A 21,922-nucleotide genomic window follows, 5' to 3' on the forward strand; every position below is an offset into this window, starting at 1 on the left:
TCCAAAGGATTTCTAGAAATATAAATAACGCTTTTCTTTTATGTAAAGAAGATTTACCCAATGTTATGACATTTCACCCTCTTAAAGTTTTAGGAGGATCTCCTCGTTGAAGGGAAGCAAACCCCTCTTTTCCCACAACTTTTTGTCCCTCCACCTTTCCTTTTTTTCTCCCCTGTTCCCCTGGTTAGGACTTGACCCCAAGCTAGGGTTCTACTAAGATGATTAATGCACACCAATTACCTGTCCTATTTTTTCTTCTTTATTTCATTGATATGCTCTCTCTCTCTCTCTCTCTCTCTCTCTCTCTCTCTCTCTCTCTATCTATCTATCTATCTATCTATATATATATATATATATATATATATATATATATATATATATATATATATATATATATATATATACTTTTGAAATGAAGCAAATCCTTTTCCACACTAAAAATTGGGCATCTCTTTAGGTAAACAATGAGAACCATTTGTTGCTGTCAGTCAGGAAGGATAGATGGAGCTTGACATTTAAGTGATTTTCAGGAGCGTTACTCATGCTACTTTTCAGTGGTTATGCATATTAATTACAATTGTTGGCGCATATTTGACTCAATAAAGGAGTCCAAACCTAAACCCACACCGACCTTGAATGCCAAAGGGCCAAGTCTTCCCATGGTTTAAATGTGTGCAGGAAAGAGTTTGAAACATCAGTTGACACATTCAGCAAATGCTGTGAAAACGCGTTCTCACCTGGGAAAGTAGATGGTTTTGTAGCCAACTTGTAAATCGTTTTTTCCATGGTGGAAATCATGGAAAAATTATTCAAATTACAAAGATAAAACTCTTTTCCCGTCATTCAAAATTGCAGAATTCAAATATTAAAAAATTACATGCCATTGAGGAAATAAGAACAGACAAAAGTTGGTGATTACAAGAGTCCCCTACTGTCTTCAGCTGCTAGGCACGCATTTGTCATGGGACTGAACCTCAAGAAATCTCATTTTGCTCAGAACCCACTTGTAAAACAAGACGCTGAAGACAGACCATATATGTAACTCTGAGATGAAAAACTAAGAATGTATAAGAAACACAGACAATCGCAGTCTAATGAGCAGGTCTGGGCTACAAGATGACCTTGGGCCTATAACCTCTGATTCTGAAAATGTTCAATACAAGTGCATGCTAGATTTATACAATGCTTTCAACTATTCAAGTTCACTTCTCAAAAAGGGAATATAAACACAAAGAAGGGAATATTCAACTTTTACAAAGGTTTAGATAATGTACAGAATCTTGAAGAAATTAAGAATCACCACTTCAAACTCCATGCAAAATTTTCAAACATGAGCCATTTACATTCTTTTGAACAATATATCAGACAACCCAACACTGCACGGTGAACCCACAGATCTTCAGAGGATCATCTCCATGCCTGAAGGATAACATTTCTCCTTTTCTGTAGCCGCCACAATTGCGTAGCAAGACAGACCAAAGAATCAACATGAACCATAGAAAAAGCAACTATTCCTGTATCTGTTCCTCCTGATGTGGATGCTGCGGCTGCAGCTGCTGCTGGGGCTGTTGGTCTTGTTGTGACATCATCACAAACCTCCGCTGGCCAAAAATGTGCCCATTTTCTTTCCTCACTTTTATCATATGAGAGAGCCTCCTTCTCGAATAGTCAGTTGCACCATCTTTACAGTCGGATGCGCTGTCTTTGTCCAGCCTCTCATCAGACTCAACAGAATCAGATTTAACAGGCTGAGGTGTCATGTTCTGAGAGTCCCCACACTTGGAAATTTCAATAATCTCCATTAAACTTTCAGCCACCTTGCTCATCTCTGGACGATGTTTTGAAAACCTTGCTAGGCAACTGTCTGCTAACTTGGCCATTCTCTGTGCAGCAGCAAGAGAGTAGTGATCTCCAAGTCTTGGATCGATTATCATACAGAATTTTCTACTAGCAGCTGGGTACTCCTTCACCCACTCCAAAAGCTTCTGCTCATTTTTTGGACGGTTTCTTTCCATTGATCTTCTACCTGTCAGGAGTTCATACAACACAATTCCAAAGCTCCAAACATCACTCTTGGCTGTAAGGTGGCCAGTCCGAATGTATTCAGGTGCAGCGTAGCCAGATGTTCCCACAACCTGCTCAACGGAAGTCGGCTCATGAATTTGTGGTTGGCTGATATAAAAATTTACATTTTGAATATAGGAAAAGGGACATTAATGATTCACAATTAAGCAAAAACAAATAAAAACTGCATGAAAATATTCAATTAACTTCCAAGATTCCCATGATCATAAATCTGATCAAACAACAAAAAGCGCATGAACTATCTGATATTCACTACAAAATATATGGCAGAAGCTCTTGTCTCTCTGGAGGTATCAGAGATGCACACTAATTGTTGGCTACCTTTGTCTCATTATGCTTCCAACTATTTTAAAATTTCTCCAGCAGTTTGACATCAGATTTATGAAGTGATGGATGCATCAAAGAAATGCACTCAACTGAAAATGGCCCTTTAAAAAGAAAATTAAAAGACACCCGCCTGGGTCGCCCAAGTGGTAGCAGGTCGGGGGGGAAGGTGCTGACCCCTTTGTCCATGTTCTACTCCCACCAGATGTGCGGGTGTCTTTCATGGGTAGGCTTTGTAAGGGCTAGGGTGTCGGTGATCCCACCAGCAGATCACCCTCTTGGGTGGGGAACTTTGTCATCAAATAAAATAATTAAAAGAATTAACTGCATCACATTAGTATGCATCACCAAATCCTTCTAATTTGCAGATTTTTGAAAAAAAAAATAGAAACAAAAATTAGATGGTTTCAAGGAAAAAAAATCAAATTGCTGTAATTTCCGTCATTGCAGTGAAAGGTAAAGGAGTTGTTGCAGTCTATTTCATCTTCATATAGCGAGACACGGTGCAACCCTCTGGTGAAATGAGAATAAGATCAAATCAAAACTTCAATATTTATAGATTCATTCCAAGCCTATCTAAGAAACAGATACACTCATTGATGAGGCAGTTATCTCCTCATATTACCTCCAAAACAAGAAGCAACACCACAGGAATATACTTATGAAAAACCCACCTCTTCCTCTAACCATTCATCAAAGTAGAAAGTGTCACTATTCAATATGATTCTTCAATGAGCCACTTATGGGCAAAACCCAATAAGAGAGACGACCACTTATGGGTCCAACACAGAAGCAATATTGAAATAAGCCACTTAAGGGCTGAAATTAGGGCTGGCAGTGGACCGGGGGAAAATGGGGCCCCACCCCGCCTCGCCCTGTTTGGACCGGGGATGAAGTTTAAAATCAAAAACCCGTGTGGGGATGAAGGCGGGGATGGACTTATGCTTTCCCCCGCCCCACTCCGCTCCACCCCATCCCCGATCCCCGTTAGTAAAATAACTAAAATTGTAACGCCCCAAATTTCAAACTTGCGAACCCTTTTCAGAAAAACAGGCAAGAGACTAGAAATATCTCTTTCCTTAAGAGTTTGTTTATGAAATCAGCGGAAGATTTTTCTTTGATAAATCATAAGGCAAGCTGACAACTTTGGGCACGTTAGCTAAAAGAACCAAAACTCACAAGATTCGGATATCCTAAGGGAAATCCGATACAAACCCAAGCGTCCAGGATGCGAGCTAAGAGTAGGAAGAAGAAGTCTTGAAGCCATCTTGCAATCGCACCATCGCCCGTAGTGTACCTAAAAATCACTTGTACTCATAGAATGGGTTAGTTTCGCGAAAAACTAGTAGGTGCACAAGAGAGACTACAAGGAACTGAATTAAGTACATTTAATTCAGTAGGTTACGCAGTTTAAAGCAGATATGCAGTTAAACAGGTAAGCAATGCAAGCAGGTAAATAGTGCAAGTGCGTAAGCAGTGCAAATGCGTAAGCAGTGCAAATGCGGGGATCACACCCCTATACATACACATGAAGAGGGCTTCATAGAGCCATTGGGTGGTCCCAACAGCTAGAAATATAGTTGTTGAGTAGGGTCCAACAACTCTATGGGAATATTCCCAAAAATCCCTTCAAGCTGGGAATATTTACAAAAAACTAAATTAAAGAAAATAAAAAGAAAAAAATAAAGATAAACACTTATTGTGAATTTACATGTAAAAAGACCAAAATGCCCCTGAGACACACACATTAACACATTAACACTCCCCTTCAAAGTTACAATGGGATGACTGAAACTTTGTCTAACAAGAAACGAAACCTCAGGGAAGGCAAAGCTTTTGTGAAGAAGACTGCAAGCAGATATTTTGAGGTCACATGCGGCAACAAAATAGTCTTCTTCAAAAATTCTTCGCTAACATAATGATAGTTCATCTCAATGTGTTTAGTGCGCTCATAAAAAGTATGATTTTTAGCAATGTTAGATGACACTCTTATTGTCACAACATAATCGTGATGGCTCTGTCATAGTCACTCTCATATCCTTAAGAAGACGCCTCAACCATACAATTTCAGATGTGGTAGTTGTCATAGCTTAATACTCGGCTTATGTAGAGGATAGAGATACTTTTTATTGCTTTTTATACTTTCATGATGCCAAAGAATCTCCTACAAAAACACAGAAACCAGTAGTTGAATGCTTGTCATTAGGGACTCCTCCCAAATCAGAATCAGAGTATGCAATTAAATCAAGAGGTAAAGAAGATTAAAATAATCCTTTAGAAGTAGAATTTTTCAGATATCTAACAATACACATAACAACACTTATGTGCATAGTGGTAGGAGAGTGTTGAAATTGATTGGATGTGTGAACTGCATGTGATATGTATGCTCTGGTAATAGTCAAATATGTTAATGCCCCAATCATCTGTCGATATAGAATAGGATCATCCAGTGGAGTTCCAACATCAATTTTCATCTTCGAGTTTAATACTTCGAGTGTGTCCACTCTTTTTGTCGTCAGTGATTCCAAACCTGACAATAATTTCAGCAGAAATTTAGACTGAGATAACAAGTATCCTCTAGGAGAATATGCAACCACAATCCCTAAAAAAAACCTAAAAAAACAAAGGTCAGTCATCTCAAAAATTTGTTTAAGAATAAATTTAATTTGATATCTCCTCCAGTTATGATCATATCATCAACATAAAGCAGTAGGATAACAATACCTACATCGGAATTCTTAGCAAACAAAGCAGCGTTAGTGTAACAAGAAATATATCCAAGTTTGATCATAAGAGAACTAAAGCGATCATACCAAGCCTTTGGAGCTTGTTAAGACCACATAAAGTCTTTCTAAGATGAAGAACTTTTTCCTTAGGAACTTAATATCCACAGGGTGGATCCATATATACTTCTTCTTTTAATTCATCATTTAAAAATGCATTTTAAGTGTCCATTTGATAAATTCGTCATTTCCTAATAGGAGCCACAACTATTAGGATTCGAACAGTGGTCATCCTGGCTAGGGGAGCAAAGGTTTCATCGTAGTTAATCACATATTCTTGAGTATATCCTTTGGCTACCAACCTAGCTTTATGCCTTTCTAGAGTTCCCTCACTTTTAGTTTTAGCTTTAAAAACCCATCTAAAGCCTATTGTTTTCTTATTGATTGGTATGTCTGTTAGTTCTCAAGTTTTTTAATTTTTCCAAAGCTCTAATCTCTCTATTCATGTCATTTTTCCATTTAGGATAGTCCTTTGCTTGATTATATGTAGCAGGTTCAAAATACGAAAAGATTTTTACTAAACAGGCTTAGTAATGATGCTCAAATGAATCATATGGCACAAACCTATCTGGAGCTCTATGTAGTCCTATTGAGTGCCTAATGGTTATAGTTTATTGTTCTTTTATATTTGAATATTTTTTCAAGGAATTTAAACTTTTAATATTCATTTTTTTATATGTTAGTATCAAATCCATTTTTTTGTTCTAAAAATATAACATTTCTAGAAATATATAATTTGTAATTTTAGATATCATAACACCTAAACCCCTTTTGACTTTATCCATAACCTAAAAATACACATGCGATAGCTTTTGGAGATAATTTATCATCTTTGTGAGTAAGCACAAACCATCTACACCCAAAGATTCTCAGTCTAAAATAATCGGGGGTAACCTTATAAATCTTTTCACAGGGTGAAAGATTTTGATTTTTTTAAGAAGGTACCATATTTATAAGATAAACTACAGTGAGAGTTGCTTTAGCCCAAAAATGTTTTGGAACACCCTTAGATATGTGCAAGGTTCTAGTGGTCTCTATTACAGGTGTTTTCTTCCGGCTAAACCGTTTTGTTGTGGTGTATTAGAACATGACCTTTGGTGAAAATTTTCATTCTCACTTAAATACTTTTGAAAATCATTGGACATATATTCCCTCCTGAATCATAACGAAAAGTATACATATTACTTTTCAAAAGATTTATGACTAGTGAAATTTTTTTAAGTTTTTAAATACTTCATATTTATGTTTGAGACAATATATCCATGTAAAGCTAGAGTAATCATCCATAAAGACAACATAATAAGTGTATCCTCCTTTGGAGGCAACAAGAGCAAGGCCCCAAACATCAGAGTAAATCAATTCAAGAGGTTTAGAAGTAAAAAAGGATCTTTCTTGATATGGAATTGATTTCATTTTAGCAAGAATGCAATCAGTACATTGAATTTGTTCATTACAAAATGTCGTCAGACGAGGAACATTGGATAATTTTTACATACTAGGATGACTTAGTATTTGATGCCACAAAACTTTATCTAATTTTTTAACATTAAGGCAAAAGGTTTTGTTGGAAAATTTCAACTAATCCATGTAATACAAGTCTCGCCCTTTCCCTAATCTACTTCCCGGATTGAAGATCATGTATTAAGCATTGGTTAGAAGTGAAGGAGACTACATCCATGATCAGTGATTTGAGAAACAAAAAGCAAATTTAAATTAAATTTCCGAACAATTCTTATTTTTGGAATACTAAAATTGGGAGAATTTTTAAAATTTTCAATTTTTTTAATATCAAGAGAGGTTCCATCAGTCGTAAACACATTTCTTTTACTAGAAATATTACTACAATCAAAGGGTATATATCCATCATAAGTCAAATGAAATGAAGTGCCTGAATCTAATAGCCAAGGATCCATACCTGGAGGAGGAGAGGTGGAGACAGTAGCACCGGTCACGGATTGCCCTTTGAGAAGAGGTTGCAAAACTTCGATGCGCTGAGAAAGAGACATGCTATTTATACACACATTTGTGTGTGTGTCTTTGGCCCTTTAGTGGTTTTATGTTTATGCTCTTGTTCTAGTCGCTGACACACTTGATTTTGAGGATTGGAGGTCTAGTGAGGTGATTGTTTGTGATGGTCAAACTATTGTTGAGATTTACAAACATCATTCATTGTCTTATATGAGATTTTTTAAATTTCTCCACAAAATTTCTGAATTTTTATTACTTATTTATCCTTATATGAAAAATGGTAATTAAAATATTTTCATGCATTTTGCATCGAATATGCTTTAATTGCATGATTAAGGACACTTTAAATTTGTTTCATGATAGGCTGCCTAGTGTGTTTTGTATATATATTACTATTTATAAAAATATTATTTCGTGAGATTTGTGGAATTTTAAATCTCTTATAAGTTATTTTCTCTTAGAAAAGTTTTTATTGGTCCATAAGCGACTCTTTCATTGGCTCTAAACTATTGCATGATTCATTCATATATGCATGATTAATACTGCTTCTAAAACATAATGTTTGATTGATCCATGTTTGTTATATTTGTCTATTTTAACCTTTATTGAATGATTTGAATTATTTCTTATATTTTCCGTTGTATAAAAATGATTTGTTCTCAAAAGGAAATCTATTTATGAGTCAAATACTCTTCTTTGTGGGATTTTATAATTTAAACACCTTTTTGTGAGTCATTTATTCATGGTATTAATATTACTCAACAAATCCTATTTCATGTCTTGCATGCATTAATGTGTTTTTTCTTGATAAATATGTGTTGATTATCCTAAAGTTAACTTTTTTATTTGTTGGATGTTTCTTGAGTTTTTCACATCTTATGCATGACTCTAAAGTTTTTCTAGTAGGTTTTACTTTCTCATTTTTAAGTATTGGGGTATTATGCATATTTCCATTATTGTTTTCATGAATGTTTAAAGTGATTAATGATTTATGCCACAATATCAATATATTTTGAACAAATAATATTTTAAAATGTTCTTTGTTTTTATGATATATATGTTCTTTTATATAGTTGGGATATTTGGTTTGCTGATCTATTTACAGGTTCCCAAGTATTGAAGAGTCATTTTTTAGCAAATGATTGAACAGAAATATTGAAGACTATACATCCTTCAATGGAAGGAACTAATGAAGAAATATGATGCAGACTATGAAGACTTTTACAGACATGGGTTCTATTTGCAAACTTTCGGTTACATCAGTGTAAGTTTGAAGGGGGGTGTTAAGTTATATGTATAATTTCATAGATAGTTATACATACATATATATATATATATTCAAGATATATGTATATATAATTATAATTAATAATGTAATTTAGGTTGCTCACTAGGGACATTTTTGGTTATTTTGTACATGTTAGAAAATAGGTTTTTCTTTATTCTTCTTCTTTTAATTTTTTGTATTTTATCTCATTATGTAAGGGCATTCTTGTAAAATGCCTTCTTATAGTCATTGGGAGTACACCCAACAATCACAAATATGACCATTGGGAGCCTCCCAACATCTATTTGGAGGTTCCCTATTGACCTCCTCTTGTCTATAAATAAGGGCTTAAGGCCCTTTGTATTTGTAAGCTTCTTTGAAGCTCCTTGATGAATAAATTCATTATTTTTAAGTGTTGTCTCTTTTTTGATATTGTGTGCACTCTTGTGTTTGTGTAAGCCTTAGTGCTTTTTGGATTGTCCTATAGTGGACTTATGCATGTGCACTTTGTGATTGCGTTTGTCATAAAACCTTAGTGGTTTTTGTGCTTTCTACGATTTGTAAGGGTGATTTGTGCCTCTTGAGTGAGGTGTGTGAAGACTCCTTGTTTCATTACAGGCTATTCACACTTTTTGCGTGTTTTTAGCCCTTTAGTGACATTGTGGTTATGCTCATGTTCTAGTAGCTGATAAACTTGATTTTTGAGGTCTAGTGAGGTGATTGATTGTGGTAGTCGAACTAATGTTAAGATTTGCAAATATCATTCATTGTGTTATGTGGGATTTTTTCGTAAATTTTCTAAACTCATTTGTTCTTGTATGAAAAATGGTATTGAATTTTTTTTATGCATCTTGCATTAAATATGCTTTAATTGCATGATCAAGGATATTTTAAATTTATTACATCACTGATTGTCTTGTGTGTTTTGCATAATTTTAATAAATGTTTTTCTAAGCATATGTTAATGAAAGATTTCTTATATTTTACTTGTGACTCTCCTTGTGAGTTGGTGTGTATCTCCATTATGAGATTTCTTAGTCTAAGACTCTAAACATTCCTTGATAATTGTGGGATTTTAAATCTCTTCATCCTTGTAAGTTATTCTCTTGAAAGGTTTTCTTAGAATTGGTCCATAAGTGACTTTTTCGTTGATTCTAAACAATTGCATGGTCCATTCATATATGCATTAGTTGTGTATTGCTTCTAAAATGTAATAATTGATCTTGTATTTGTCTTTTCTTAAATCTTTATTGAATGATTGAAATCATTTCTTGTATATTCTGTTGTGTAAAAATGATTCGTAATTTATACTCCTTTATGAGTTATTTATTCATGGTATTGTTTGAAAATCCATATTTCATACCTTTTATGCATAAATGAACTTTTTGTGATACATGCATGTTTTCAGGAATGATTTCAAGTAATTAATGATTTATGAACTTATCCTTGAGATATTTTATACATACATCTCTCTTTTTTATAATATGCAATTATGAATTAAGAACTATGATTTCTTAAAATTATATATTGAGATGAGACTCTTAATGACTATCGTGTTTGAAATTAATGGTTTTTCAAGATTAATTCTTACTTAAAATGATCATAATTTTGAAAAAACGTTAAATTGTCTTAAATAATTATTTTTTATATATTGTATTTTTGTGTCTTTGACCATCCTCTCTCCATATATATATATATATATATATATATATATATATATATATATATATATATATATATATATATATATATATATATATATATAGTTATTTCTAATTGGATTGCTCTTGTTTTGCTCTACTTAATCTCAAAATATTGGTGTTATTGATGATTCTAGAGATATTTCGAGCATATCAAGGAAGATCTAGAAGCCCCTTCAAGAATTTGTATTATGGAAGAACATGTTGATATCTTATGTAATGGGATTCCTTTGTAATTGCAAGCATACAGTGAGTCACCGTAAGTTTGAGGGAGGATGTTAAGATATGTCTATATATCATATTGTATATGTATTTATAGGTATTATATATATACAACAACAACAACTACGCCTTCATCCCAAAACAATTGGGGTCGGCGATATGAACCAAAAAAGAAAATCATTCTGGGTCTTCCACATGAATCCTTCTCCTCCAATCATTTCTATCAAATGCCATGTCCTCGATGAGGTTCAAACTTCAAAGCATTCATATCCTTTCCTATCATCTCCATCCAAGTCTTCTTAGGCCTACCCTGACTTCTTTTAACTAATATATTTTCCCATTAATCCATCCTTCTAACTGGAGCATCATTAGGCCTTCGTCGAATATGTCCAATCCACCGTAAACAATTCTCTCTCATCTTATTTTCAATGGATGCAATGCCTACCTTCTTACATATCTCCTCGTTTTGAATCTTATCTTTTATTGTATTTTCACACATCCATCTAAGCATACGCATCTCAGCTACACTCATAGTTCGATCAACTATTGGTTAACTTGGGCTAGTTGTTGGACTGCTGGTCCAACGGCCAATGGCTAAACATCTAGCCGTTGGACTAGAATGGTCTCCCTTCTTTTCTCTATATATATGGGTGGGTGGGTGCCTTTGTAAGGTGAGAGAATGATGGGTAGCTTTTGGTTTTTTGTGTGTTTTTCAGTGTATTGTGTCCTTATATATTTATTTCTTTTATCTATTTTATTATTCATTATTATGAATGAAATCATTTATTCATACAACTTGCATCAAGTTTGTATATTGTGAGTATTCAAATACATTTTGATTGGCATTTGGACTATGATTTGGAATGTCTTGGGTTTCATGTTATTTTGTGACAGCAATATCACCTACGCTGAAAACAACAATAGAAGTGCATAATTCAATCAAAATAGATAATTTGTCATAACCCATGATTCTCATGGAAGTGTCTACATATTACAAGAGTATCCAAGGGCTGGATGAGGTGCTATTCCATTATGACCACTTAAAGAAAAGGTTAGAACTACTGCACAAGATAAAAAGAAAAGAAAAATAAAGAATTTCTCGTTGACCTCTGCATTCTCCTATTGATAATGTTTTTGTTCCCTTCTATCTCACCACCTTTTTGATAGAGCAATAATGGTGCTACCTTGCTGCTGCTGACATGTATAGCAGCTGCCAATAGCACATGGTCAGCCATCAGCATAATAATTATCATTCTTTTTCTTTTTCAGGCTAGCAAGGACCATTAGGAGGCCAATTGAAAATTGCTACAGACATTGTCTAATTCCCAAAGTTACTGGAAGCTTCTAAAAATATCAGCTCACTTCCCAAGGAAGCTTGCTCCAAAAGCGTGAAACCACACACTTCTTCCATGCTTCCAAAATTTTATAAGAGAAAACTAGGTACCATGTACTTTTAACCATTCCTAGATCCCTTCAGAAATTTCAGTATCTGACTCTTGCTTGCAAATAAATGGGGGTTTACTCCAGAAGAATATATTTGGACTGGTCCAAGTATATTTAAAGATTAAAACCAACCAGAATCCATTCACTTGGATCTGGTAGACAGGATCAAATTATTCAAACCTATATCTATTTCTTCATATATCCACTGAAATTTGGACCTAGACCTGGTATGGGTTCCTTATGGAGAAATCTGGAAAGAGACGCTTAGATCTGGCCTGAGCCTTGATAAATGTCAATAAGCCTCAATTTTAATCAAAAGTGATCCTTAACAATTGTCAGCTTATACACAAATCCAGCTATTCTAAACAAAATTAATATTGAAAAGGCTCTTGGGGATCTGAGTTCCCAAAGTGTTTCTTTCCAAAAAGTTAGCAAAACCCATGTCCACAAATTGAATTGAATCTCCAACTTGGAGGGGCAATTATCATAAATTTTAAAATTTTGAAATCATGAACGATAGACCTGCATGACTCATACACTATGAGCTAGCAATTACTCGTAATCAGACAGATTTAAATAATTAATGAACTAAATAGAAAGCACACTATATTGCTCAGACAATACATACAGCTGTGGTTACATGGGTGCGCCCTGCTGTTGGCCCCTCTCTAGCAAGACCAAAGTCTGACAGCTTTGGCATGAAGTCCATATCTAATAACACATTTGATGCTTTGAAGTCTCTGAATATGACCTGCAAAAGTATTAAATACTAATCCAGTCATTTGCAAGCACAACTGATAACTGCATGACCCATAACCTCTCATCTCTTCTACACAAGGAACTGAAGACTAGATGTTTGATGTTCATAGAAAATGGTGAACAGGTAGAGCTACATGAACCTGCATTCACATAAACTGTGCCCAAGAGAAATCATTCTTTCATTTGTCTAACTTATCGCCATAGACCCAAGCATTAACAGTTGGCCCCATCAAAGCAGAAAATTAACTAAATCATTGTTTACTCAGCCAAATCAATGGATGCTGTCCTGACAAAACTTGGTACAAGATCCCATTAAAAATAATGACCCGTAAAAAATGTTTGAGGTTGATATCTAAACATTAACTGGAACAGTGCATTTTTCAGATTTTCCACTTAGACATGCTGCTACCATTCTTTGTTCTTCCATGCTTCGCCACTCGGTGATAAATTACAAAATTAACTCTTACCGTTCCGATGATCTAGCTAACATAACAACAATGCCTTTTTCATGCCCTGTTTCTCTCTTTTCTTAGACAAGTCAGAGATCACCACAGAAAAATTTAAACTCAACCCTCCAAGTAAGATTGAGTGACTCCAAAAATCCAGCCATCACACAAACCTCTAAAATCTGTTCTATTTCAAGTGATTGTCACAAAAAAACTCCTGGAGCTAAAAGAGAAACTATGTCACACAGACTCTCCTTAGAGGCCGCCGCACCCGCTTCGACGTGACGCGGGTGCGACACCCGATGCGGCAAATATGAAATTTTTCCACACCGGGTGCGGTCAACCTGCACACAGGATAAAGTTTGTCCAAAATGGACTCGGCCAATTTTGACTGAGTCCATTTTGGTCCAAAAAAAAAGTGGCGGTGGGTATTAGAGCACACCCCTGACTCCTCCTCCCCTCCTCTTCCAACATTGGCGGCGACAACCACAAGTACCTCTCTCTCTTTCTCCTCTGCCTCCTCTCTTTCTTCTTCTTCCTTCTCCTTCTTCCTCCTCCCTGCGTTGGTGCAAGGGTCGAACCTCTGGTGAAACCAAGCTTTGGTACACCAGAGCCGAACCCAAGCGTGTTGGGTTCGGCATTGGTGAACTCAGGCATGGGTTCACCAGAATCGAACCCATGCCTACTGGTGAACCCATGCTTGGGTTCAACTATGGTGAACCCAGGTTTAACATTGTGTATGATATACTTTTGGTATGAAATTATGCATTGTTTGCTTTTCTTTTATTAGTATAATTTACTTTTTTTCTGCTTGACTTGTTGGATTTTTTCCTGTTTTCTTAATTCACTTAGTGTAGCCATAATATATTTATGGTTGATTTAATTGTGGTGTTATTTTTATTGATGAAGAATAGCAATTGTAGATTGTTAATTTCATTTATTGCATGAATTTATACATGATGAATTGATGATATGATAATCATTTTTATTTCATTAGTATTAACTTAAAACTGTTAAAAAATTTATATATATATATATATACACCCTACCCGCACCCCCGCACCAAAGTTTTTTTTAAATGTCGCATCGTCACACACGCACCTATGTGACATAGAAGAGAAATGAAATTGGATTGAGAAATTTCCCAAGTTTTAGTGTTAGTTTTGACTTTTGAGTACCTTGGCATTTGTGTATGCCACAAAATTAACTTTGTTGATAATGCCATAAACATGAATCCCTTACATAGGAAACTAACAATTTAATTTGTGTTAGCTTCACCTAGCAAAGCGGTCCACTGAAGAGCTGCAAAATTTCATAAATACTGCCATAAAGAAAGATGTTAGGAAATAAAAGCATGCCTGCAGAAAGAAGTTATTGAGATTTTCATGAAAAAAAAAGGATTATATGGCATGTCACTTTTTGTTCTTTTGAGGAAAAGAAAGTAGGGGATAAGGCACCGGTGCATAGAGCATCAGTAAAAAAAAAAAATAGCCACATTTCAGGAAACAACACCAAGCAAGCAAACAAAAAAGCTGGAAATGACACCATGATTATATGCCATATTAACAGATTTAAAACATCTACCAAAATTAAAACATTTTAACCAACATATGCAAATGCAAAATTATTAGAGCAACCCCGCAAAAAGGGAGAAAGAAACTCCAATCTCTGCTTGGAAAAATTATTAAAGGGACACAACACCCAAGACATGAAGACTAGAACAACTAGAAATTAGAGAACTTGCCGAAGCAAAAGCCTAAAAACCCACCAAGAAAAAAACAACATAGCATATATAACAATGTATCTCTTGAATATTCTCTTAAAATAGCATCAGTAAAAAAAAAAAATAGCCACATTTCAGGAAACAACACCAAGCAAGCAAACAAAAAAGCTGGAAATGACACCATGATTATATGCCATATTAACAGATTTAAAACATCTACCAAAATTAAAACATTTTAACCAACATATGCAACTGCAAAATTATTAGAGCAACCCCGCAAAAAGGGAGAAAGAAACTCCAATCTCTGCTTGGAAAAATTATTAAAGGGACACAACACCCAAGACATGAAGACTAGAACAACTAGAAATTAGAGAACTTGCCGAAGCAAAAGCCTAAAAACCCACCAAGAAAAAAACAACATAGCATATATAACTATGTATCTCTTGAATATTCTCTTAAAATACCACCAAACTTGTCCCAACTCAACCCTAAACAAATTAAGCACATTTCCATACTTTGTTAACCTTAAATTGCTCAACCATAATACTTTCAATCAAGGTTGTCCGTATTGTATGATACGGTATGATACATATCATAACTACGAAGGAAAACGATATGATACGCACTCGTATCGTGATACGAGTGTGTACTATCGTATGTATCATACGATATAGGGCTCCGCGCACTTAAAAAGGGCCAAAAAATAATTTTTTCATTTTTGGGTTTTAAAAACCTCTTGCAACTCCCTCATTTGTGTAGAAGCCATTAGAGAGGTATCCACACACCCTCAAATTCGTGAGAGCAATTTAGGAGTCGATATGTGCGCAAGGGAGAGGGATTTTGCGATTTCATCAAGTAAGAGTGCATTTCCACCATTTTTTCATTCAAGGAAGTGGTTTATGATAAAAAAAACTAATTTTTCCTTTTTATTGAGTTTTGTTTTTTTTTTTTTTTGGGGGGGGGGGGGGGGGGGAGAGATGGCATTAAATGATTCAACATGGAAATGGGGCACTCGAATAATGAGTGAAAACCGGTTGAAAATCGAGTGCAACTATTGTCATATTGTTATTTCGGGTGGTATCTCTCGGTTGAAGCATCATTTAATTGGGACGCATCATAATGTTGCGGCCTGCATGTCAAGAAAATTGTCGGATGTTATAAAATGGCAATGCCAGCAATTACTTACTGGTTTAAGACAAAAATGACAAAAAAAAGATGAGTGGGGCAGAAATGGGGTATGTGAAGCTCTGAGAGGACAAAGATGAGCTCCATACTTTTGATCCTACAACTCTTAGCGTAGCATCATAAGTAAGAAGTTCTGCAGTGAAGGGAATGTGGCTGGTACTAGTAGTAGTGTCGCGGGCACAAAAAGAATAAGAGGAGAAAGAGGAATAGGAAGGAGTTCTTCAAGAGGAGGTAGAGCTAGAGGCTCTATTAGGAGCTTTTTCCTCCTAAGATTATCCCTAGGGCGTAACATGACATTCGTATTGCTATGACTCCTCAACATTTAGTCGAGCAGGCGAATGTCGCGGTTGGAAGATGGTTTTTCGATGCTTGCATTCATTTCAATGTGGTAAATTCATTTTATTTTTAGGTCATGGCAGATATCATAACTAGTATCGGGCCTGAATATAAGATGCCTTTATATCATACTTTAAGAGAAAAGATTGTATATGCTAATGTGAATGAAGTGAAGGCTTATTATGATGAGATGATGCAGTCATGGAGAGAAACTGAGTTTAGCATCATGGCAGATGGGTAGACAGACATAAAGTCGATGACCTTGAAAATTTTTCTTGTCTATTGCCCTAAAAGAATTGTGTTTTTGAAATCAATTGATTTGTCTGATACACCCAAGACAATAGATATATTGCTGAGGATTTTTTACCAGATTGTGAAAGAGGTTCCGCCTTAAAACATTGTACAGTTCATTACTGACAACGCACCAAATTATAGGGCAGCAGGTAAAGAATTGGCATACATGTGTATTGCCCATTGCATAGACCTCATGTTTGTGGACATCGGCAACATAAATGAGGTACATCAGACAGTTGAATACTGCAAAAAAATTATTAAATTTATTTACAATCATGCATGGGTTTTGAGTATAATGAGAAAGTACATTGGTGGTGTTGAGTTGATTCGTAGTGCAATTACTAGATTTGCTACGAATTTTTTTACAGTGTAAAGTCTAGTAAAGAATAGAGTTGCACTAAAAAAATGTTTTCATCAAATGAGTGGAATGCATATCCCCATGTACAAAAAAGAAAGCCTAAAGAAATTGTAGATATTGTATTTAGAAGTGAATTTTGGGATTCATACATGAAGTTGTTGAGAATAACCTATGTCACATGGGTGAGGGTGCGGGTGCGGGGATTCGGCACTTCCAAAAAAAACGGGTGCGGGGGTGCGGCAGGGGCAAAAATGTACATATATATAGTGTATATGTATAAATGTATGGTAGCTCTTAAGGTCCATGACATTTATGCCCAACTTACTTTTTACCATTTTTTTATCTTATATGGTTGTTCCCAAAGATGAAAGTGATGAGTTGTGGAGCCTGATTCATTGTTTTTGCCCTTGCAGGAAGGGGGGTCCGGGGGCTCCCCCCGGCGCGGGTCAAAAAAAATGGACAAAAATGACCTTGGGTGCGGTCAACGCACCCAGGGTCAGGTTGACCACACCCGGTGCCGCACCCACACCCGCGTCGAGTCGCGTCAACGCGGGTGCGGCACCCTGCTAGCCGAATCCCTGTAACATAGAGTAACTATACCTTTGGTGAAGGTGCTTTGATTGCTTAACAATGAAGTACCAGCTATAGATTATCTCTATGAGGTCATTAAAGATAATTTGAAGGGAAAGAAAAGATTGTATATACCTATATAGAATATCATTGATCATATTGGACAACTTCATCAATCTCTTCATGTTACAGCATATTATTTAAATCCTATATTTAGATATTTCCTTATGTTTAAAATGAACAGAGAAGTCAACAGGGGACTTTTGGATTGCATTGAAATGTTGAACCCTAATTATAGCATTCAAAATCAAATTCATGAGAAAATAAAAACTTATGATAATGCATTGTATGATATGGGGATCTCGGAAGCAGTGTGAAACCATGCTATGATACATATAGGTAATTTATTTTGTCTATTTCAATTTTAATTTCATATTTTTATTTAGTTATGATGTTTTGTATGATTGTATACTAGTTATTGTCTTATTGATTTCTCATTTTCTTATTTTTTTTTCAAACGTGTGGTGGGCCAGGTTTGGAAATGATATTCCAAATTTGAGAGCTTTTGTCATTCGCATTCTTAGACAAACATGTAGTGCAAGTGAATGCGAGAGAAACTTGAGTGTCTTTGAGCAAATTTATACCAAAATAAGAAACATATTGGAGCACAAAAAGCTCAATGACCTCGTTTATGTTCGCTACAACTTACGACTGAGACAGAGGCATATAAAATTATAATGTTTATTTGTCATTTTCATTCAAAACCCAACTAGTTTTAATTTTTTTCATGTCATCTTTTTAGGCAAATCGAAAAGTTATCAACAAGCACAAAGAGCAATTTGATCTTATCAGTTTGGAACATTTTGATAAATTAGATGCATGGGTTGAAGAAGAAGCAGAGGCTCTTTTGAATGAAGAGGACAATAAGTGGATTAACATGGAATAAGCACAAGAGGTAGATGATGATGACCCCACGTATCTTGAAGACTATGTGGATGTCAAGGAGGAGAAGAAGAAGATAATGATGATGGAGAAGATGATTATGATTATTGAGGTTTTATGTAATATGGTTTAAAAAAACTTGGTTATTTAACACTTAATTGTTCATAAACTTGGTTATTTTGTTTTGTTATGTAATATGAAAGTATGAGTCTTGTGTCATGTTCTTCATTGCAAGATATTTAATATTTTTCATTGTTCTTATTAGATATGTATGCAATATTATCTATGATTTTATATTAGTTGATGTCTTATGTGGCTCATAGAGATATAAATGTTTCATATATGATTTTATGGTTGTATTTTGTGCAATTCATCATTGTTTCATGTGATATGATTTTTTTAGAATTTTTGCTAATTTTTTCTGGTTTTTCTTGATTTTTTGGAGTTTTTGAAATTTTTTATTAAAACTTTATGATACGTTTACGATATGATACGATGTAACTATGGGCCCGACCGATACGGGTTACGATACGATACATACAACCTTGCTTTCAATGGCTATGTGAAAACAAGGCAAATATCAAACCCACGCTACATATGGTTAGGAATGTAAACAGGTTAGATTCAGGTCGGATGTAGGTGTTACCAAATCCGGCTAATCGGATATGCTCCAACCGGAGTCGGATTCAGATTCGGGTTCGAATAAAAAATGACACAAACCGAATCCGAGTCTAACTGCTTAAACAAAAACCGAATCCAAACTGAAATCTAATTAAGGAGGCAATTTGGGTCAGTTCTATTTCAAGTTTATCAAAAAATTATTTTCTGCACAACTATCACAAGCATCCAACGGGGTGGGCAGTTATCCTTACATTGCATAGGGCGCTGTCTCCTCACATCAAGGGTTCGATTCTCACTAGAATTTTTATACTTTTTAAGTAGTACCGATAAACGGGTTCAGGTCAGTCAGATATCCAACCCAAACCCATACTGTTGATGTCCCTACACAGTGCACTGGTGAGAAAAGAGTCGGCTAATTTCAACTTTAGCAAGTAAACCTCCATATCAAACCAGAACAAAAATTCATAGAATCAGTTATCAATATGAATTAGATGAACATCCCTACTCAACATAAAGGGACAGCAAAAGATAAGAATGTAATAATGATAAATATGCAAGATAGTTTGTGATCAAGAATACCTGGACTTCCAACTCTTCATGGAGATAGGCCAACCCTTGAGCTGTACTCAGTGCCATTTGTAGTCTCTTATCCCATGAAAGAACAGGAAAAACCCTGTTAAACAGGTGGTCATCAAGGGTTCTGTTTGGCATAAATTCATAAACCAACAATCGTTGGATCCCTCTTTCCCCATCAACAGCACAATATCCAATGAGTTTTACCACATTTGGGTGATCAGCTATACCAAGAAGATGAACTTCTGCCACCCATTCCTTGTGACCCTAACATAGAAACACAAAAAAGATTTAAGTCAAGCTTCATCAGGAATGGGTAAATTCTTGGGAAAGATAAGCTGCGCACAATTTCTTTTTCTTCATTGGAGGAGAACCGAGCTTTATTGATTTTAAGAAGAGAGTATGAAGGGGCGTAAAAAAGACAAAAATTACATGAGAAATTATATCACGTTCAAAACCATGAGCTCTAAAAATAGATACGAAAATTTGACAACCTGCATTAAGTATATTCCAGCATTAAAGTGCCACACCATGATGAACACTTCCCAAACATGCACACCACACCGTCAGATTATGCTTCCATAGTCCGTACACATAAGTTTCTACGTTAGCTGTCCTAAGGTCTCCACATTTTCAGTTTACGCTCCCTCTTTTAGCTCCAACTGCAGATGAACTATTAATAGACAACACAGCCATCATAGCTGATGACTATTTTCAGTAATGATATTCAAAACTACTTTAGCCTGAACTAAGTTCCTGTCACATTCAATCAATATGGATTATTTCTCATTCTACCACATCCACATGCAAGCCATTCAATTCTAAGCCAATATTGAACTGTGGAGAGAATCTCTCAAAGAACAATAAATTCTTAAACCAACCTTACGGATACGACTAAACCCATGAAGGATCAGATGACAACTGCATCGATTTCTCACAAACCAAACCCATGTAATAACACAAACTCCGTCCGGGTTTAGTATATTTGACCAAGAAACCCATAAAAAACTGCCAACAATAATTCGCGAAAGCAACAGCCAGCAGCAAGAACAACAAATTGTTGCTCATAATTAGACGCCACAGAAAATAGAAATTGTTACCCTCACAGACAAAAATAATCCTAAAAACTGTTCACAGAATTTATGAATTCAATCAATACCTGCAAACCATTTCTGTTGAGTCTCTTCACAGCGACAAGAATCCGATCGCCCGAGCCATCAGCAGGCTTGATGTACCCTCTATACACGGACCCAAACCCGCCCTCCCCGATCCTAAGCTCCAGCGAGAAATTGTTCGTCGCCGCTTTCAGTTCCGCGATGGTGAACGCCCGCAGATTTCGTGCTCTCTCCTCGTAGAGCTCCATGACGCTCCGCCGCGATCCCCTCGTCTTCTCCTCCGATCCCCCCGTCTTCTCTGATCCCCCTGTCTTCTGCCCTTCATTGGCCGAAATCTGCGTTTCCGATTTCGAGTTCTTCGAATTCGTCGACACCACCGTCGAATGCTTCCCACCCCTCTTCAAATTCGAGAGATTCGACTTCAACACTTCGGGTATCTCCTTCAAGAATCCGAAGCACGTCATTTTCGCCACAGTGGATCGATGTTCCTCACAAAAGAAGTTGTGGGTATCATCTAGAACGAACCAAAATGGGAGGGAAAACGCGAGAGAGGTTCTCACCCAAATAAGAAACCCCCAAAAAAACAAGGGGAAAGGATTAGTGGGTATGGTGGGAAAGAAGGGAAAAAGAAAAATTGGAGGGGGAGGGAAAGAGTTGGAAACGGGGGGGAGCTAATAATGGATTTCACCTGTCCCGCCTGAAGACTAGACTGGGGAGCGTTGTTGGTGAGATGGAACGGAGGTCCATGGGAAACCAGGAAAGAGGAGCAGCGAGGGATCTCCGCAGACGTACGTTGTACTGACGTTCGTCTGACGGCATACGTCTCTCTCTCTCTCTCTCTCTCTCTCTCTCTCTCTCTCTCTCTCTCGTGGCCCAGGAGCGAAACTCTCAACTACTGTCTGCTTGAGTCTTAGTCAATTAGTTGTTGGCGGATGGACTAACGAGAGGGAGAGAGAGATTGCACACTGAGGCACCAACCGAGGATCCCACAGGAGTTGAAGGGAAAGGAAACCCCCCGCCCTGAAACCGACCGGCTTCAATGAGCCTTGTCCACCTACAGTGGGACCAAGTTCTGAAGATAGCCGGAAAACTGGGGGCGTGTTTGAATAGCGGGATGCACCAGAACAACCACTGACCGGTCCCTGCCCGGGTGCAGTCCGGTGTTTGATACACAAGAACCAACTGGTCCGGCGGGAACCCGTTGCTTT

The 21,922-nt window shown here is 36.3% G+C and overlaps 1 protein-coding gene across 2 annotated transcripts; it reads right to left on the reverse strand.

Annotated features, from left to right (window-relative positions):
* Window positions 1-1,223: 1,223 nt before the first annotated feature.
* Window positions 1,224-21,489, reverse strand: LOC149822176 (putative serine/threonine-protein kinase PBL19). 2 transcript variants are annotated; one of them, XM_089980949.1, is made up of 4 exons: window positions 20,759-21,479; window positions 19,606-19,866; window positions 12,421-12,543; window positions 1,224-2,135 (listed from the first exon to the last, which is right to left on the reverse strand). In XM_089980949.1, the coding sequence occupies exons 1-4, from the start codon at window positions 21,176-21,178 to the stop codon at window positions 1,509-1,511; spliced, it is 1,431 nt and encodes a 476-aa protein (XP_089837075.1). In that variant the 5' UTR covers window positions 21,179-21,479; the 3' UTR covers window positions 1,224-1,508. The 2 variants fall into 2 exon arrangements, with proteins under 2 accessions (XP_089837075.1, XP_089837076.1); XM_089980950.1 differs by lacking the exon at window positions 12,421-12,543 and having other exon boundaries at window positions 20,759-21,489.
* Between the last annotated feature and the right edge of the window lie 433 nt (window positions 21,490-21,922).

This window comes from Nuphar pumila, chromosome 11 (genome assembly GCF_984573655.1).
Source record: "Nuphar pumila chromosome 11, dmNupPumi1.hap1.1, whole genome shotgun sequence".
Classification (NCBI taxonomy): domain Eukaryota; kingdom Viridiplantae; phylum Streptophyta; class Magnoliopsida; order Nymphaeales; family Nymphaeaceae; genus Nuphar; species Nuphar pumila.

What these genes read in the sequence shown, in the direction of transcription:
- LOC149822176 (XM_089980949.1), bottom strand. Translation starts at nt 21,178, where the DNA reads ATGACGTGCTTCGGATTCTTGAAGGAGATACCCGAAGTGTTGAAGTCG. An exon ending in ATGAAGAGTTGGAAGTCCAG is followed by an intron (nt 12,544 to 19,605) that starts GTATTCTTGATC and finishes ATACTTTTGCAG; the next exon opens with GTCATATTCAGAGACTTCAA. An exon ending in GCACCCATGTAACCACAGCT is followed by an intron (nt 2,136 to 12,420) that starts GTATGTATTGTC and finishes TCCGTTGAGCAG; the next exon opens with GTTGTGGGAACATCTGGCTA.